At 46.7% G+C, this 19,344-nt stretch overlaps 5 protein-coding genes across 5 annotated transcripts in view; 2 read left to right on the forward strand and 3 right to left on the reverse strand.

Moving 5' to 3' along the window:
• The window catches only part of LOC108038041 (metabotropic glutamate receptor 2), a 47,237-nt gene extending 41,946 nt beyond the window's left edge, over window positions 1-5,291 (forward strand). The window contains exons 17-18 of the mRNA XM_044461781.1: window positions 2,306-2,489; window positions 3,207-5,291. Of these exons, the coding sequence (XP_044317716.1) occupies window positions 2,306-2,489; window positions 3,207-3,715 (693 nt within the window). The 3' untranslated portion in view covers window positions 3,716-5,291. The remainder of the gene's footprint in view (window positions 1-2,305; window positions 2,490-3,206) is intronic.
• Window positions 5,292-5,301: 10 nt separating this feature from the next.
• Window positions 5,302-7,304, reverse strand: LOC108038040 (maltase A3). Its single transcript, XM_017114749.2, has 4 exons — window positions 6,178-7,304; window positions 5,663-6,117; window positions 5,462-5,605; window positions 5,302-5,391 (listed from the first exon to the last, which is right to left on the reverse strand). Exons 1-4 carry the CDS (start codon window positions 7,276-7,278, stop codon window positions 5,325-5,327), a joined length of 1,767 nt encoding a protein of 588 aa, XP_016970238.1. The 5' UTR covers window positions 7,279-7,304; the 3' UTR covers window positions 5,302-5,324.
• Window positions 7,305-7,575: 271 nt separating this feature from the next.
• On the forward strand, window positions 7,576-10,132 carry LOC108038053 (maltase A1). Its single transcript, XM_017114767.1, has 4 exons — window positions 7,576-8,717; window positions 9,041-9,495; window positions 9,721-9,864; window positions 9,925-10,132. The coding sequence occupies exons 1-4, from the start codon at window positions 7,602-7,604 to the stop codon at window positions 10,007-10,009; spliced, it is 1,800 nt and encodes a 599-aa protein (XP_016970256.1). The 5' UTR covers window positions 7,576-7,601; the 3' UTR covers window positions 10,010-10,132.
• Window positions 10,133-12,377: 2,245 nt separating this feature from the next.
• LOC108038058 (maltase A3) lies at window positions 12,378-14,372 on the reverse strand. Its single transcript, XM_017114771.2, has 3 exons — window positions 13,232-14,372; window positions 12,571-13,166; window positions 12,378-12,502 (listed from the first exon to the last, which is right to left on the reverse strand). Exons 1-3 carry the CDS (start codon window positions 14,087-14,089, stop codon window positions 12,436-12,438), a joined length of 1,521 nt encoding a protein of 506 aa, XP_016970260.2. The 5' UTR covers window positions 14,090-14,372; the 3' UTR covers window positions 12,378-12,435.
• An 83-nt stretch (window positions 14,373-14,455) lies between these two features.
• Window positions 14,456-17,827, reverse strand: LOC108038054 (maltase A3). The gene is made up of 6 exons (XM_017114768.2): window positions 17,550-17,827; window positions 17,034-17,494; window positions 15,450-15,902; window positions 14,936-15,390; window positions 14,739-14,882; window positions 14,456-14,681 (listed from the first exon to the last, which is right to left on the reverse strand). Exons 1-6 carry the CDS (start codon window positions 17,758-17,760, stop codon window positions 14,513-14,515), a joined length of 1,893 nt encoding a protein of 630 aa, XP_016970257.1. The 5' UTR covers window positions 17,761-17,827; the 3' UTR covers window positions 14,456-14,512.
• Window positions 17,828-19,344: the final 1,517 nt, after the last annotated feature.

Consider the following 19,344-nt stretch of genomic DNA (forward strand, 5'->3'; position numbering starts at 1 on the left):
GGCGGGCGCCGAAGGGTTTTATCATTTGGCAATCGGATGCATAAATTGTGATGCGGTGCCAACCGCATATTTCTTTTAACCTTTACCCTTCCCTCGGTCCTTGGCCCTTTCATTACATTTAATAGAGGACAAGCTTAAGTGTCAACAAGCTAAGTCCTCGGATGAAGCTGAACTGGTCCTGATTTCCTCCTGCGGGCCAGCTGTTTTTATGGTTTTATCTCCAGTTCCCCTGCCACCATATTTTTTAATACCCCCTGTTATTAGCCATTAAGAAGCAAGCAAACTGCAAGCCAAGCCAAGTATAGACAGCCGTTTAAGTTCATGGTCTAGATGATGCAGCAGGGGAGGGACTGGTTACATGATGTTTACTCTGATGTGGAACATCACAGGGGAAGATTGTTCGAAGGCAGTAATGACTTTATTACACAGAAACGGAAATTGTGAATTGTCATCAAAACAAGTTGAAATCTTATAGTTTATGTAAAATGGATAATATTTTATAACGATTTGGGGTCCTTAAACAAAATTTGTATTCATTTTAACAACCTTAGGAGGGTAGAAAAAAGAAGTGAAATCAGCGAAATAAGATATTTCTATATATGTAAGTTACAAATGCAATTCAATTCTGTTTATATTTTTTTGAAGGATTTTTTGCACAAGGTACCTAACTTTCTAGGTGACCTGAATTTTGTTTTTTTTAACGGACTTTTCCTCCGTGCAAAATGCACTTAAGGGCAAGGAAGTAGAATTAGTAAATCGGACTGAAACCAGCTTGCCAACTGAACAAACCATAAGCAATGGTACATATCATAGTTGTGGGTTCCAAAACCAACATGAATAGCAACACTTTATGGGAACTGTCTCCATATTCCGGGTGCAAAGTCGCACAAAACCCCGGGGAGCCGGGAGCTATAAACACTCTGCACAGGGGCTATTATTAAATGTCAGAGCGTGGATACCCCTTGGCCCAGTGGCTGCTAACCGGGCCAACTGTCCGCTATCGGATGTCACCTAATGCACGGGTGGTCGGCGACAGGGAAAACACTCTGTGCGATGCGTGATACAAACACACGTACTCCGCACACCTTGAGCCATAAAAATGCAATTTACAATTGCTTGTACCTGGGCAAAGGGAGAACAATAAAAGCCTGCCATGAATGCGGCTTGCCACAAAGCGACTGGGGATCACTGGACTAAGAGGCAACAAACTAAAGCCAGGCCGTAAAGGTGCCAGTCGCCACGCCTCCTTCCGGAGGACAAAGGCGCACCGAGGTGGTAAGCAATTCCGACTTCCGACTGCCATTCGCCCCTTTCCCGTCCGGTTTCGCCTCAGTTTGTTTTCTTACTTCCCCGTTTGTTTGCAGTGAAAACAATAACAAACGGCGGCCAAATGGCAGCCAAACAATGTCAAAGCACGGCGGAAATGACCGAGCGGCCGTACAGGCTACGTAACATAACGCAAATTGGAACGTAACGTGCACTGTAAACAATATGTTTTACTTAGCCATTAAGTGAAAAAATAGTGAATTGTTTACAGCAAACGGTTTCAGGAGCCAAACATTCCGCTTAATACAACTTCAAAATAACTCAAATTTACCGCGACATTAGCTTTACAATTGAGCAAAAGTTGTATGTCTCTTGCTTTTGAATTGGAAAACTTAACTTTAAACTTACAATTTTCTCAAACGGAATCGAAAGCTTTAAATGTAAGTCACCATTATAAAAAACAGAAATAACTCTATTGGCTTAGACTTTTGGAATTTCTTGATAAATATACAGAATTGGTTTTAGTTACATAAAAACGTATGATTTTTATTGAAATTCTCAAACTATTTTTTTATTTTTCCATAATAATTCACTGAATAAAACAAATGTAACAATCAATTATTGTTGCTTTTCTTTAAGTGTATATATGTTAATTTAAAATGGAAGGCGTTACTTTTGCTCTCTGTGTATACCTCTGATTCGAGTCGTTGGCCTTTGTTTTGGCCTAAAATAACTGCTGGCCATCGAATCGGGAAATGGCTAATGACAATTGGATTTGGCTGGGGATTGGAACTTGATAGTGGGCGTGGCAGATGGCAGTGGGCGGCGGCAGGTCACGCACTGACTTCTAATGAAAGCCATAAGATTAGCAATCTGGGGGGCAACGGAATTGGATATCGCTTCCAAACGAGCATTACATACAATGGGTCGTATGATTAATGCCTGATACGCCGCTGGCTGGTTGGCCGATCCGGGAAATTAACCTAATTGGAAGGACACACTGATTTTCTCACTCGAACGTACGCGTGTGTCGTTGCAGCTGTACATAATACTCATACGCCCCGAGCGCAACGTGCGCCAGAGTATGATGCCGCCGCGCTACGGCAACATGCACCGCACCGCCGGAACAGGACCCTCGTCCATGATGGCCGCCGCCGTGGTGACCGCCGCCACCTGTGCTCAGGAGGAGAAGATCCAGAAGCATATCACGCCCACGAACACGGGTGAGTACATGGGGTTGCCTCGCGCTACCGGCCACCATTTGTCATAAGTCAGATAATACCGATGAGCTAATTATTTCCTGCATGGAACGCACACAAGTGTCAAACAAACATATACAAAAGTGATTTAATTTATTAAAAAGAATCCAGTAAGCGGTATGATATTCTATATTAATCAATCAATTAATTACTTGATTAAAATTGAGTTGCAATTACCGTTATTAAATATAAATACATTTTAATTCTTTTTAAACTATTAATTGCTCTTTGTAATCAACTTAAATCGATAATAACGAGTATTAATATTTGCAAGAGTGCTTTTAACATGACAAAATTAATACAAATATACTATTAATTACTTAATTTAGTTATTTCCATGTAAGTCTTATATTATCTGTAAAGTTCCGCAACATGAAAAATTAATGCGTAACAGATTTATACACATTCCAAATTTTTAATTGAAAAACTTAGCATCTTAACTTGTAAGTCCTGTGAAGAGCAAAACCGAAATAATAAATGGTTCATTTGTTTATGTGCTGCTTTAACATTATAGTTTTTTTTGAGAATAAGAATTATAAAAAACACACATCATGTTTTTTAAATTTAATTGGAATAAATGCAATGATAATGATGTTCCTTCTTCTATTTCTTCTTCTTTAAGTTTCCCTACAGTTATCTGAATATAGAATAAAAATTGTCTTCTTTATTCCCAATTTGCAGAAAACTCGCTGAAGACGAAGAAATTGTGCGAGATGGCCACTCAGACGATATCCAGCATAATCACGTCGCTGGACATCAATGCGTACAATCAAATACCATATGCCGATCAATATGTGCCAAACAATACGACAACGGCCACGACCACGCCCACCGATAAGGGCAGTGGCAACAGCAATAGCAGTAGCAACAGCAACAGCAACAGCAATGGAGATGGCGACGAGGTAACGGAGCAAGTGGTGGCCAACAATAATAAAATCAATCAGAGGCAACATGGCCAGCCGACAGTGGCTTTTGCCATCACAACGGCTAACAATCACATAAGCGGCCCAGCAGCAATCATAACAACAACAGCGGCAACTGGCGAAACCACAACAGAGTCTCCGGCAGCAACAATAACAACAGCTCTGGCATCGGGGGATGTCACTGGAACGGAAACCGCATCCGTGCCGGCCAACAATGGAGCTGGCAATGGAAGCCAACGTCCGCCGGTTTTGCAAACAAACTTATAACTAAACGCACAACAATTGCAGCAGCAGCTGCTGAAGGAGCAGCAGCGACAGCAGGCGGAGTTGCAGCAGCAACAGCAGCAACCTGCAACACAGAGCTCTTCCAGCGACACCGGCAGCACGGGCAGCGGTAGTACGGCGAAAAAGCGCGCCGCGATTCCCGTTTAAGCCGCATCAGAGATTGGAGATTCCATGCAACAATACGTAAGTAGAGTGTCTGTGTAAAGTGTCTGTTCAGCTAAGCTTTTCCAAGGGTCAGGGGTCAGAGGTCAGGATAAGCTAACAAAAGCCGACTCTTTTAAGTGCCTGCCAGGAAACGACTTTATTACTGGCAGCTGTGCCACAGAAATACTTTCAAATTTTAGAAAGCTTTTTGTAAAATTGCAGAGCAGCAATTCAATGAACATTGATTAAAAAATTAAAAAGAAAAAAGAAATTAACTATATTTACTTTACCAAACCCATTTGTTTTACAAATAATTTATTTTTTTATTTTTATTTCTTAAGATTTCAAAACAATTCTATCTACTTTTTGTACATTTTGTGATTTTTAAATAAAGTTACTCTGAAAAAGGTTTTCTCAGAATTAGGCGAGCGACAAGTTGTAACTCCAAATGTTACTCAGTTATAAAAAATCGGGACAGAATATATTTCAGTGGCACCAAAGAGTATCTTCCGATTATAACAGACATATTAAAGCCCAGAGGGAACTGACTAAGCAACGTCCCAAATAAAAGGCTTAACGTAAATCTTTCACAAACTCTTCCCAATAACGAATGTGTTTTCAGCATTTTACACTTCAGCACAAAACCAAAATATAATTAAAAATAACTAGTCATTCTTAAACTAATATTAAGTGTTTACCTCTTAAGCTTATCTAGTTTTCTAAGCGTTGTTTCAAGGCGTTCCGAATGAAACCAAAAACGAAAATGTGATATAATTTCAAAAATGTGTTTTCTACAAACGAAGTAAACTTACAAGCTATCTGGATAGTACATGTAATTCGTAGGCTAAGTAAGGCAAACACTGTACAGTGAGCACTGGGAAACGGCAGATTTTTTTCGAGGGCGCAATTATGTTCCAAAAGGGCTGGAATCCAGCCCCTTTGCAATGTAGCAGCTAGGTAGAACAATTACAATTGCATTTATTGTGTTGTTTGAGCCCATCAACATGGTAGATTTAATTGTTGTCCAACTAAGGTGTACATATAGTACTTTACAAATAAACTTATTGTCGTAGTTCAACCTTGATGTGAATACAGATTAATGTTAATTGTGCAGCTTACAACTTGAAACTTGTTATCTAAAAAATGCATAGTTAAATATTTGTTATAGAAAGCAAGTAATGCAAATCGTGTCTAGCCAAATCATGGGGTACAAAATTAGCGAAATATATTCGTTTTCCTTGTCTGTGTGTTCAATGTAAATAATCGTTAATGGAAACCCATGGAACATCCAAGATTTGAATGTCTTTCGAATTAGTTACTTGATGTATAGTTATTAATACTATTGACAACAATACGCTGAATGTTATTTGGCTGCATATATATTTACGAATAAAGCAAGACGAATATCAAAGAATCAAAAACACTTTTCATTTAAAAAAATCGAGTTTTATTCGGTGGTTAAAACTAAGGCCTCCGCGGGATCTAGGCTCAAGGTCTTTGGGTCGTAACGAGTGCTGTTTAAAAAGAAAAAATATATGTATTAAATAAATTAATTGATGGGGAAAGAAAATACAAAACACTTGCCCTTCTACTTTTGTCGAGTCTATACTTCTTATGAGAAGCTGCAAGCTCTCGGTACGATTCTTGTCGAACTGACTCAGGTCCACTGTTACCGCCACCGATCCGAAGTTAATGACACCCACAATGGTGGCTGAGTTGGCAAGAGATCTACGAAGGGTAAGGTGAGTAAAGGACAATCAATCACTGAAAAGTACCACTACTCACCGTTGAACTACGAAGATGTCCCCCGTAATTGCCTCGTACTTCGTGGACCCGTTCTGCAGGGTCTTGGATGACTTCCGTAGGGCCACCAATGCCTTGTAAATCTTCAAGTGGGACCGGTCGTCGCTCAACTCCTTTTCCACGTTGATGGTCTCATAATCCGTCGCCAGTGGCAGCCAGGTGGTGGATCCGTTGGTAAACCCGGCATTTGTGCCCGCTGTCCACTGGAAAGGCGTTCTCTCCGGGTCCCGAGTGTATTGCTCGTAGATATCCGCATTCGAGTTGCAGCCCCACGGATCGACAGTGTCCTCCCAGCTGATCTCGCCATCGGTCATGCCGATCTCCTCGCCCTGGTAGGTGACACTGGCCCCCGGGAGAACCATCACCAGCATGTTCATGGCGTCGATGTGCTCCTTTCCGTATCGACTGGCGGCCCTTCGCTTGTCGTGATTTCCCAGCTGGAGTAATGGGAAGATGTATTTCAGATTCGGATTCATTACTAATTGTCACCAACTTACCACCCAATTGGCCGTGCGACCCGCAGGCATATTCTTTAGCCACAGGTCTACCGCCTCCTGCACGTTGCTGGCATTCAGACCCTTCTGCTCCATCACCGTGATCAGGTTGAAGTTGAAGGGCAGATGGGCGCCCTCAGTGCTCCGATTTCCGTAGAACTGCATGCTGAACCAGGCGGGTGAGTATGTCTCGATGAGCAGGACGCTCGAGTTGCCGCCATGAATGCGCTTGTGGTCATCCAGTACGGTGCGCCACTGGTAGACCATGTCAATAGTCTCCGGCTGGTTCTCGATGTACGTGGTGGTCAGATAGGCACGGTCGTCCGCGTCCTCGGTGGCCCCGGTCACCACTTCGTCGGGCCACTGTCCCTCGGCATCGGGCAGCACTTCGAAGAGCGGGGGCAGAGCGTCGCATCGGAATCCGGACACGCCCTCGTTCAGCCAGTAGCGCAGCACCCGCTTCATCTGGTCCACGACCAAAGGATTGCGGTAGTTCAGATCGGGCTGCTGCACGGCGAACTGGTGGAGGTAGTACTGCTGGCGCTCCTTGTTCCACTGCCAGGCACTCCCGCGGAAGTACTGCAGCCAGTTGGTGGGCGGTTCCCTCGCCCCAGTGGTGGCATTCACCTTCCCGTCGTGCCACACGTAGTAGTCCTCGTAGCCCTTCTCGCGATTCACCGACTTCACAAACCAAGAGCTCTCGTTGCTCGAGTGGTTGGGCACGAAGTCGAGGATAATCTTCAGATCCAGCTCCTTGGCCCGCTTGATCAGGGCCCTGAAGTCGTCGAGAGTCCCATACTCAGGCTGAATGTCGAAGAAGTCAGATATGTCGTAGCCAAAGTCCACCATCGGGGAGGTGAAGATGGGCGACAGCCAGGCTGCCGTAATGCCCAGATCCTTGAGGTACTCCAGCTTGCTGGTGATGCCGTTCAAGTCACCGATGCCATCGCCATCGGAGTCCTTGAAGGAGCGCGGATAGATCTGGTAGAACTGAGCGGTTTGCCACCAGTCCTTGACGGTTTCGCTGGTGGAGCTCTGCAGCTGACAGCCCTCACCGTGGCCAATGGCCAATAGAAGAAATGTAAGGAGCGTTGCTAGCTCCATTGCCTCGGTCTAAATGTAAAACCTTATGTGTTAGCAGACGGTAGTTACTCGCTCTTTTATAGACAATCCCCTCAACCGGTTAGATAAGACCTCATAATGGAAATGTTTTGATTGGGGTAGTACTATCGAATACTGAGCATACACATTGCGTTCTCCGGAACTGTTATTGGAAAATTTCCAGCTGAAGTGGTCTTTGGAGTGTTTTTGTAAATGCTTTATCTACTCGATGTGGGGCTATCACTTAAGCCCCAGTAATCCTATGCAGGTACCATTAGTATTGTATAAAAGACACAACACCAACCTCTCTAGCTCAAGTAATAAAAATGCTGAGAACACGGTTGGATTTGTTTGGGATACTGGCTTGTGGGCTGGTTATTCTGGTGCAGAAATCCTGGGCATGTGAATCCTCTACGTCGGTCACTGCCACGAAGGACTGGTGGGAGAATGCCCAGTTCTATCAGATCTACCCCCGCTCCTTCATGGACTCCGATGGCGATGGAATCGGCGACTTGAATGGCATCACCAGCAAACTGGAGTACCTCAAGGATCTGGGGGTCACGGCAGCCTGGCTGTCGCCCATCTTTACCTCCCCCATGGTGGACTTCGGCTACGACATATCCGACTTCTTCGACATTCAGCCGGAGTATGGAACTCTCGACGACTTCAGGGCCCTGATCAAGCGAGCCAACGAATTGGACCTGAAGATCATCCTGGACTTTGTGCCTAACCATTCGAGCGACGAGAACTCTTGGTTCGTTAAGTCGGTGAATCGCGAGAAGGGCTACGAGGACTACTACGTGTGGCACGACGGGAAGGTGAATGCCACCACTGGGGCGAGGGAACCGCCGTCCAACTGGCTCCAAGCCTTCCGCGGAAGTGCCTGGGAGTGGAACACGGTGCGCCAACAGTACTATCTCCACCAGTTCGCTGTGCAACAGGCCGATCTCAACTACCGCAATCCCTTGGTCGTGGAGCAGATGAAGCGGGTGCTTCGGTACTGGTTGGACCTTGGAGTCGCTGGATTCCGTTGCGACGCCGTGCCCGTGCTCTTCGAGATCGAGCCGGATGCAGATGGCCAGTATGCCGATGAGGAGGTCAGTGGGCTGACGGAGGACACGGAGGACCGCAAGTACCTGAAGAGCGACTTGATCGAGAACAGGCAGGAGACCATTGACATGGCTTACCAGTGGCGCGTGGTGATGGATGACTACCAACGCATCCACGGTGGCGATACGAGGGTTCTCCTGATAGAGACATATGCCCCGCCCGCCTACACAATGCAGTTTTACGGAAACGGATCGGTGGCCGGCGCCCACCTGCCCTTCAACTTTAACCTGATCACGGTTGTGGCCAGCGATGGCTTCTCGGCCGCATCCATCAAGGCGGCGGTGGACAACTGGCTGGACAACCTGCCTGCCGGACGCACGGCCAATTGGGTGGTAAGTTGGGGCCGAAAACAAGCACATTTTTTAATTATTTTTTTTATTGCATCGAATATTTCTGGATCACCACCATTTAATTGATAGGATGAAAAAAAAATTTAAAAAATCAAAATTAAAATTCATTTTTTAATTAATTCAAAGAAAAACAAAATATTTTGATGTATACCTTATGATATCCTGTTTGGTAAAAGCGACAACCGGTAAAAGCAAAAATAAGTTTAGAAACAAATGCGATATAACTGGGACGTAGAATAAATTATACAAACAGTGCAACTTCTTAAATATAAATAAAATTAATAATAATCTTCTGGCTTCTCCAGATAGGAAATCACGACCAGCGACGGGCGGCCAGTCGATATGGAGCGGCCAATGCGGATGCCATGAACATGCTGGTGATGGTTCTCCCGGGAGCTAGTGTCACCTACCAGGGCGAGGAGTTGGCCATGACCGATGGCGAGATCAGTTGGGAGGACACCCAGGACCCGGCGGCCTGCAACTCCAACTCGGATATCTACGAGCAGTTCACACGCGATCCCTCGCGAACTCCCTTCCAGTGGACAAGTGGCACCAACGCAGGGTTCTCCACTGCATCGAAGACATGGCTGCCACTGGCGGCGGACTACCAAACGGTGAATGTGGAATCGGAGGCGGCTGCTCAGCGTTCCCATCTAAAGATCTACAAGTCACTGGTGGAGCTGAGGAAGTCCTCCCTTCCGCTGCAGAATGGATCAACCAAATATGGGGTCATCAGCGAGAATGTGTTCGTGGTGAGGCGGTAAGTTTATGTTTGCAGTAGGAGCTGCAAGGGGTGCTAATATCCATTTACCATTGCCTATTGTTGGCCCAGCAAGCCAAACCTCTGAGACAATGCGATGAAATAGTGCTCGGAGTCAGTGCTGTGTGACACCGACCCAATTCACGAATTATGCACTGGAAGCTCCTTAGTCTACACAATTCGTTCAAGTACTAACCAGAACGTGCCAAACCATTACCTTTACAGCTACCTCTCCGGCTCCTCATCCGTAATTTATGTGGCCAACTTTGCCAGCAAGGGTGTCACAGTGAATTTATTCGATTTCGACAAGACGCTGCCCACCCACCTGACGCTCCTCATACGCTGCCTGCAGTCGGCCAAGGCGGAGGGGTAAGCGAAGCAGGTCCAATATTGACCATCACCCTGACATCTGGGCGGACCTCTTTTCAGCTCACTGTTCGAGGTCACCGGGCTGAGTCTGGCCGCCGGCGAGTCCTTGGTATTGAGCGGCAGCAGTGCTTCCCGGTTCGATTAAATGCCATTTCCTATCTGGCGCACTTCAAACATACTGACTCAGGCCACTCAATCGGTATTTATCTTCGGCTCAAAGCAAATATGCCGTGGCTTGCATAAATAAATATATAAGTGAAAAACCAGACAAACAAACCACTCCACCCAAGAAAACCACACATATCCTGAACACCAACCACCCCAAAGCCAGGAGATAATCTCAAGTGCCCGGCATACTCTTTTGATTCCCGCTCGGTGACGGGGCTCGCCATTTAAAGTGTTTACACACAAATTAAAGTCAAGCAAAAGTTCCCGGCCCCTTTGGTAAGTATTTGGTGTTTTACACTGTGTGTGCTCGAGAGCCAAAGAATGTGTGTTACACAATGTAAATACAGACGACGACCTGGGACTAGGCCTATAAAACAGCGAGTTCGGGTCTGGAACCAGGCCGCCAGCATCGCAGGGCTCTTTGAAGTCGAAGCCGTCGAGAGGGGCTTGATGAGTTTACCCAGATAGCTTGGGCAATTTTCAGGGCGAGATTTATTACTCATCTCGGAAATTCGTGAAACAGCCCTGCAGTATTTACGCTGGCCCCCAAAAGAGGGCAGCTGAAAGCAGAACTTCAATTGCGTTATAAATAATTAAATTGCGTTTACACATGGTAATTGGCAGGCGGCGTGCGATACCCAGGCATCAAGTATACGCCCCAGATTCTCAAAGATTTTTGGCTTGCGGAAACTTGCTTCGCCGCACACACGATTTCTTGCGGCCAACTTGAGTTGGGTTTGACAACAAAGAGGTAAGAGGAAAGGAACGGGATGTTCGTCTAAAATAACAAATCCGTTAACGCTCAGTGAAGTCGAGTAATTACCTGATTCGAGTGGATTTTACGTGCTATTAGCTTGAGAACAATGAGAAGATTGAATTTCGCAGTAAAAGCATAAAGCGGTTGCCCGAAAATCTTTACAAATTATTTTCCCTCTTTAAATAATCTCGGACCCATTCGATTTGTTCGATTTCACTTTGACGCTGAAAAATTAGCAGTCAGTGGCGGCTGGGCAAAAAAATGAATAAAATAAAATCGTGTAAATGGCTGCGTGACCCGTCAGCCCATTAAAAAGGTCACAGACACGGCTCCGAGTGGCTGGGCCACTTTACCCTTACGCACGTGACCAGAAACCTTTAAAAATTGTATGGAATTGTGAGAGCGAAAACCGCAGGACACACACCGGGCCAGACGGAGGCCAGGTGGCTGGCTGACAAAGCCTTCTGCCTTTGTGCATTTCACTTTCGTTCAGATAATGAAGTTAATTTCCCACAGAGACTCAGCCACAATGTTTGACGAGGGCACGCCAAATGATTACATTTAAGATGATTTTCGCAGATTTACGCAGGTCGAACAAAAGTTGGCTCCCCTTCCGGTTGGAAAACTTTTAAAACGCATTAAGCTCGCTGTAATCTGCAAGGACTCGTGCCCCGAAAAGCCGGAAGCGAGTTCAGAATCCAGGCACATCCTTGCACATTTAGTTAACGTATTCGAAGCTCCGACAACGTTTGCATATTAATAATGCGAGGGTAATATTTGAGTTTGATTTCGGACCGGCTGCGTTTACTGGTTCCTGATTTGGCACGTGCCCGTTGGCCAGGTGAGGCCTGAAAGTTCATTTAATCGCTGGCCGCTCATTAATTGCACCGCAAACATGGCTCATAACTGGCGCCGAACGGGTTGGCAGTTCGAGGTGACGACCAGCACTGGCTCATTTGAATGACTCTCACGTAGCCATGTGATTTGGCAATGATGTTGGCGTTTTGGGAGGGGGTCGAGGGCTGGCCACTAATCCCGCTAAGAGCCCGCCGATGACAGAACAATTGTCCCTGATGAACTTTTGCTTTTGGATGCCCGACTGAGGCAGATGATGCTGCACTTAAATACTGTTTTTAGTGATTTAAATGTTTTTCGGGGAGTGCTTTAAGATTCCAATTCACTAGCCTACGAGTGCCAGAAATAAAAATAGGTGCTGGTTTCGTTTTCGCCAAATCTGACTTCATTTTTATGGCTAAATTAAAAAGCTAACCAGGGCCCTGTCAAGTACGCCTACGACAACCACTAGCACCACACCCACACGCAACGCCCACGCACCGAGACACCTTCTGTGGTCCTTCGGCTTTTGCGTGGCAGCAACGTTGCGTATGCGTGATTTGTGTGTCTTATCAATCACGTCTAATGGAATTTCTTTTGCCCGCACCAGTCCTTGCCACGTCTCTGACTCTTGACTCCAGGACGAAGTTCCTTAATAATTTATAATAAGTTGGCCCAGCACGCGACCTTAAAATTGAAAAGTTTTCCAATGTCGTTCGCCCCAATGACTTATACGCCCATATAACAAGCCACATTATCGATGTACTTTGTGTATATGTATTGTTCTTTTCAAACTTATGATTATGTAAACTCTAGACGGACTCCAAAATCAGGGCTGCGTACGGCTCCAGTGACAAGCTGCTCAGTGAAACGCTATCGCTGTAATAAGGAGGCAGGGTAAAAGTAAAGTTACTGGGGAATTTAATTTAAGGCTGCCAAAGACTTACCCAACTGTGGCCTTGGCCTGCGGATTGAGTAGCTTGATCTTGAAGCTTCCAGTGGCATATATGGCAGTAGCTATGTCCACTTCGGAGACCGCTGTGCCTAGCACATTGGCGACCAGCACGTAGGTGGCTTCCCCACTCAGAGATCTCTTGATGGCCACCACATTGTCGCCCACATTCGCATATCGAGTGGCGCCCAGCTGCAAGGTTTTTAGTTTGCGCAGCTCCACCAGCTGCTTGTACAAACTCAGGTGACTGGGACTCGTCGCGTTCTCCGCCTTCACATTCACGGTCACATAGTTCGGATTGATGGGCAGCCAGGTGGTGGCGTTGGTCGAGAAACCTGCGTTGGCCTCGTCGCTCCACTGAAAGGGAGTCCTGGCGGGATCGCGGGTGAACTGCTCGTAGATCTGCGAGTTGGAGTTGCAGGCCGCCGGGTCGCGGCTGTCCTCCCAGCTGATGTCCAGATCCGTCATCCCCAGCTCCTCACCCTGGTAGGTAATGCTCACGCCGGGCAGGAACATTTGCAGCATGTTCATCAGATCGATGCGGTTCTCCCCGTAGCGACTTCCTACCCGCCGCTGGTCATGATTGCCCATCTGTCAACGATTAGGATTAAGCGAATTAGGTTGAATTCGAGAAGAATGTATTGAGGATCACTTACCACCCAGTTGGCAGTTTGTCCAGCGGGCATCTGCGTCAGCCAGCTGTTGATGATCTTCACAAAGCCCGTCGCACCCAGCTGAGTGTTGTTCTTGTCCCCATTGCCGCCAATGATGAACTGGAAGTTGAAGGGCATCTGGGCGCCCTTGGTGGTGCGGTTGCCGTAGAACTGCATCACATAGTCCAGGCCCGAGTAGGTCTCCACCATGATCACCCGCGTGTCGCCGCCGTGGATGCGCTGGTAGTCATCCAGCAGAGTGCGCCACTGGAACACCATCTCCACCGTTTCGCGCAGGTCCTGGGTGTAGATGTGCTTCAGGTAGGAGGAGTCATCCGTATCGTTCGTGTAGCCACTGAGCGGCTCGTCGGGATAGCGACCTTCGGCGTCGGGTAGAACCTCAAAGCACCAGGGCACCGCGTCCATGCGGAACCCAGCCACCCCGCGGTCCAGCCAGTAGGTCAGCACCCGCTTCATCTGCGCCACCACGGCGGGATTGCGGTAGTTGAGATCCGGCTGCTTGACGGCGAACTGGTGGAGGTAGTACTGCTGGCGCTCCTCGTTCCACTCCCAGGCACTTCCGCGGAAGGCTTGGAGCCAGTTGCTCGGCGGTTCCCTCGCCCCAGTGGAGGCGTTCTTGTAGCCATCGTGCCACATGTAGTAGTCCTCGTAGCCCTTCTCCCGCTTGACCGACTTCTGGAACCAGACGTTCTCGTCGCTCGAGTGGTTGGGCACGAAGTCCAGGATGATCTTGATGTTCCGCTTGTTGGCCTCCACGATCAGCTCATCGAAGTCGGCCAGCGAGCCGTACTCCTCCTGGATGTCGTAGAAGTCGGATATGTCGTAGCCAAAGTCCGCCATGGGCGACTTGTAAATGGGCGACAGCCAAGTGGCCGTCACCCCGATCTCCTTCAGGTAGTCCAGCTTGGAGATGATGCCCTGCAGGTCGCCGATGCCGTCGCCATTGGAGTCCTTGTAGGAGCGCGGATAGATCTGGTAGAACTGCGCCACCTGCCACCAGTCTCGAGTGGTGTCCGTGGAGGTGGTGGCCCGCTCAAGGTCCAGGTCCACGGCTGCCGTACGCCCAAGGGCGCAGTGAAGACCCAGTAGGAGAACCGCTACGATAAAGTTACTTAAACACGCCATGACTGACTGACCACCGGGTCGGTGGGAACCAGCATTTATAGACCGCCGCCCCACAGATTTTTCCACCGATAGGTGCTCAAGTGCTTTGATTGCCTTTATTGTGAGTAATCTATTAGAAAATAACAATAGGGTGGGAACTCATCGGCTGCTCAGATAGAGCGCCACTTGAGCCAACCAGAGATAAACCCCCAGGACGGGCAGAAGCCGAGACTCTCCGTTGGTGGCGTAACTATAGTATGAGGAGGTGGACTGCAGGATCAGCGAGTCCTTGGGCTGAAGTTGCAGCGAGGTGGAGTTGATGAGATCGCTGTGAGGGAAAAAGACAATAAGAGGGACTTCTAAATGGAGCCGAATGACCACCTACCCCACTTTGACTTGAGATCGCTCTGTGACCACCACTACTTTGAGTTCAGGTGGCAAGTCGGGGAAACTCTGCCGCAGATTAATGGTCTCCACGCCGTCGTAAATATTCAGCAGGGTCAAAAAGGTCGAGTCATGTTCGAGACCCCTGCGAAAAACAATTGTTATTGTCGGACCATTCAAAGTCCCCGTATCTATCACCTTTTCACGGCCAACACTGCATCGCTGAGGGCCTTCACTTCAGTTTCGCCGCGCTGAAGAGTGTTCGACTGCTTCCTCAACTGCCAGAGCTGCTTGAAGACGTTTAGGTGACTCAGGGGCTTCTGCCTCTCCAGCTCCACATTGACCAGCTTGTAGTCCAGGGCGATGGGCAGCCAGGTCTTGCTGGCATTACTGAATCCGGCATCCTGGGCGTCCGTCCACTGGAAGGGCGTGCGCTCCGGATCGCGGGAGTACTGCTCGTAGATGCTCGGGTTGGTGTTGCAGGCGGAGGGATCCACGGTGTCCTTCCACGAGATCCACACATCGGTCATGCCCAGCTCCTCGCCCTGGTAGGTGACACTGGCGCCGGGCAGAGTGGCGGTGAGCATGTTCAGCATGTCCACCCTGTCGCGGCCCAGGCGGGAGCCCACTCGGGGCTTGTCGTGGTTGCCCAGCTGGAGGGGAAATTCTGGTACTTTAATCGGGAACACTAATGGACCAGTGGACCACCTACCACCCAGTTGGCCGTGCGCCCCTGGGGCATGTGCTGCAGCCACTTGAGCGCCGTTCCCTCGTAGGCGTGGGCATTCGACGAGTTGCTCAGCTCGCTTATCAGCAGAAAGTTGAACGGCAGCTGAGCGCCCTCCGCCGTGGCATTGCCGTAGTACTGCATCACGATATCGATGGGTGAATAGGTCTCGGCCATCAAGATGCGCTCCTCGCCGCCGTGCTCCCGCTGGAACGAGTCCAGCACCGCGCGCCACGAGTAGACCAGGTCAATGGTCTCCGGCTGGTCCACCGTGTAGATGTGCTGCAGATAGCCGTAGTCCTCGGGGTCGTTGTCCCAGTCGTTGCGCGGCTCATCGCGGTACTGGTTCTGAGCGTCCGGCGCTATCTCGAACACATGGGGCACTGCATCGATGCGAAAACCGGATACGCCCTTGGCCAGCCAAAATCTCAAAACATTCTGCGATAAAGTAAATAAAATAAAATAAAGTAAAATTTGTCCACATAAATACTTAACCTAGTATTAAAGGGGACATATGCCCTTGCCGAAGGAATTCTAGTTTTGGTCAGAAATTGCAATGCAGTAAATGAAACCAATATGACTAAATAGATTATATATCATATGTCCATAAAGTCCGTCTTAACATCTTTTTAAAAACTAGAGAAGATTTGCAATATATTTGTGTACGATAGCTACCATGGGAATGCTTCGAATTTGTGAAATTTTGATCTTCTGGACTATTATAAGGTTTTTATACCCTTGCAGAGGGTATTATAATTTCAGTCAAAAGTTTGCAACGCAGAGAAGGAGACATTTCCGACCCTATAAAGTATATATATTCTTGATCAGCATCACCAGGAGAGTCGATCTAGCCATGTCCTTCTGTCCGTCTGTCCGTCCGTCCATTTCTACGCAAACTAGTCCCTCAGTTTTAAAGCTATCTGCTTGAAACTTTCCCAAAAGTTGTATTTCTATTGCAGGTAGTATATAAGTCGGAACGTGCCGGATCGGGCGACTATATCATATAGCTGCCATATAACTGAACGATCGAAAAAGCCATAACGTTGGTGTTTTTAAAGTTAGGAAGTTGGGATTTTCTATGGGTTTTATTTTTGGATATTCAATCCGACCTACCGAATTTCATAAGGTTCGGACGACTATATCCTATAGCCGCCATAAAACTGATTGATCGGAAATGCCATAGCTTTGGTGTTCGTAAAGTTAGGAAGTTGGGATTTTCTATGGGTTTTATTTTTGGCCAATCAATCCGACCTACCAAATTTCATAAGGATCGGCCGACTATATCTTATAGCTGCCATATAACTGAACGATTGGAAATGTCATAACTTTGGTGTTTTTAAAGTTAGGAAGTTGGGACTTTTTATGAGTATTAAGAATGCATCATATGAATATTCTGCAAGGGTATATCAACTTCGGCTCCGCCCGAAGTTAGCTTTCCTTTCTTGTTATTCCATGTTCTAACCTTGAGCGCAGCGGCCAAATATCTGTCATACTGACCATACGACTCGGTATATATATAATATTTTTGCATAATGATTGCAATCACTTTTGAATTTTCGATATACTCACACTCATGGTCTCCCGCACTTTTGGATTGCGATAATTTAAATCGGGCTGTTTCTTTACGAACTGGTGCAAGTAGTACTCCTGGCGCCCGTCGTGCCACTGCCAAGCACTTCCACGGAAAACACTGATCCAGTTGGACGGCGGATGCCTGTTTCCGTTCTCCATTCGACCAGGGTGCCACACGTAAAAGTCCTTGAACTCCGGATCACCCGCCGCCGACCGACGGAACCACTCGCACTCGTCACTCGAGTGGTTGGGCACAAAGTCCAGGATGATCTTGATGTCCAACTTCTTGGCCACTTCCATCAGATGGTCAAAGTCCGCCATGGTGCCGAAAATCGGGGCCACCTCAGTGAAATTGGCAATATCGTAGCCAAAGTCCGCCATAGGTGAGGTGAAGATGGGCGACAACCAAGTGGCAGTGATACCGATTTCCTTGAGGTAAGGCAGTTGCTCCGCAATTCCTGACGGATATAACAAGTAAATACCTATTTATTGAAATTTGCCTGCTCTCCTCACCATTTAGATCGCCCACGCCATCGCCGTTGCTGTCTTTAAATGACCTTGGATAAATCTGGTAGAATGCGCCTGTCTGCCACCACTTGAGATCGCTATCCCGATCTCCGATACTGACGAAGTCCGCATGGTAATTGGGAAAGGGTTGGCTCCACGTTAAACAGATAACCTGGAGAAGTACCGCAATCAATGCCCCCAGGCGGTGTTTTATCATTATAGACCGCTTGTATTGCAGGTAACCGGTCTGATTAATACAGTTCTGTTCTGAGCAACCACACAAATGCGACTGGCGACCAAATGCAAAGCAGAATAATACGGCGCCCTTCCTTATATAAATGCCAATGAGTGGGGGAGACAAACAGACATGGGCTCAGACTCAAATGTTTGGGTGCCAATATAGTTTATGTTACATTTATTGATTTTCTTATACGAATTTTAAATTTAATTATGACACAAAAATTACTCATAGATAAAAATATTTGCGAAGGGGGGAGGGGGTCATTTGATTCACAACTTACTTTACTTTTAATACATAAAATTAAAATCGTAATTCTATGTTGCAAGTGGTAAAGTGTTTGCGAAACTCAACTGTTATTTTGCGTGCGGAATTTTTATTACATCCCTGTTGGCATCAGATTTGTTATTCTCTACGCCCATGTACAACATGCATATATTTTATTTTTAAACTGCGCACAGAATCGGGAGAAAGAAGAGAGATTAGCAGTGATCTTAGGAGAGTATGGAACGAGAGCATCGCGCTCTGTTGACACTTATATGCGGTGGCAGATTTCAGGGGAAAGGGATTATCAGCGGAGAGAAAATATGTACTATCGTCAACATAATTCCATTAAAAAATACAAAGCTGTTTATCTTAAAAACTTTTGAATTACCCTCTGCAAGAATATAACAATAGTGGATGAGAAATAAAGTTAAAGGAACGTCTGGTTTTCTAAAAAATGTTGCCTTTCCCAACAGGTTTTATTCAAAACCGGCGCTAAATGCACTTTCATGAACTTTAAAGGTATTTGAAACAAGAAAGGAAAGCTAACTTCGGGCGGAGCCGAAGTTGATATACCCTTGCAGAATATTCTATAAATTATATTCTCCAAAATTATTCATATGATGCATTCTTAATACTTAAAAAAAGTCCCAACTTCCTAACTTTAAAAACAACAAAGTTATGTCATTTCCAATCGTTCAGTTATATGGCAGCTATAAGATATAGTCGGCCGATCCTTATGAAATTTGGTAGGTCGGATTGATTAACCAAATATAAAATCCATAGCAGATCCCAGCCTCCTAACTTTACAAACACCAATGTTATGGCATTTCCGATCAATCAGTTATATGGCAGCTATAAGATATAGTCGGCCGATCCTTATGAAATTTGGTAGGTCGGATTGATTAACCAAATATAAAATCCATAGAAGATCCCAGCCTCCTAACTTTACAAACACCAATGTTATGGCATTTCCGATCAATCAGTTATATGGCAGCTATAGGATATAGTCGTCCGATCCTTATGAAATTTGGGAGGTCGGATTTATTAGCCAAAAATAAAACCCATAGAAAATCCCAACTTCCTAACTTTAAAAACACCAAAGATATGGCATTTCCGATCGTTCAGTTATATGGCAGCTATATGATATAGTGGCCCGATCCGGCTCGTTCCGACTTATATACTACCTGCAATAGAAAGACAACTTTTGGGAAAGTTTCAAGCAGATAGCTTTAAAACTGAGGGACTAGTTTGCGTAGAAACGGACGGACAGACGGACAGACGGACAGACGGACGGAC

The sequence above is a fragment of the Drosophila rhopaloa genome, unplaced genomic scaffold (genome assembly GCF_018152115.1).
Source record: "Drosophila rhopaloa isolate 14029-0021.01 unplaced genomic scaffold, ASM1815211v1 contig_69, whole genome shotgun sequence".
Lineage (NCBI taxonomy): Eukaryota > Metazoa > Arthropoda > Insecta > Diptera > Drosophilidae > Drosophila > Drosophila rhopaloa.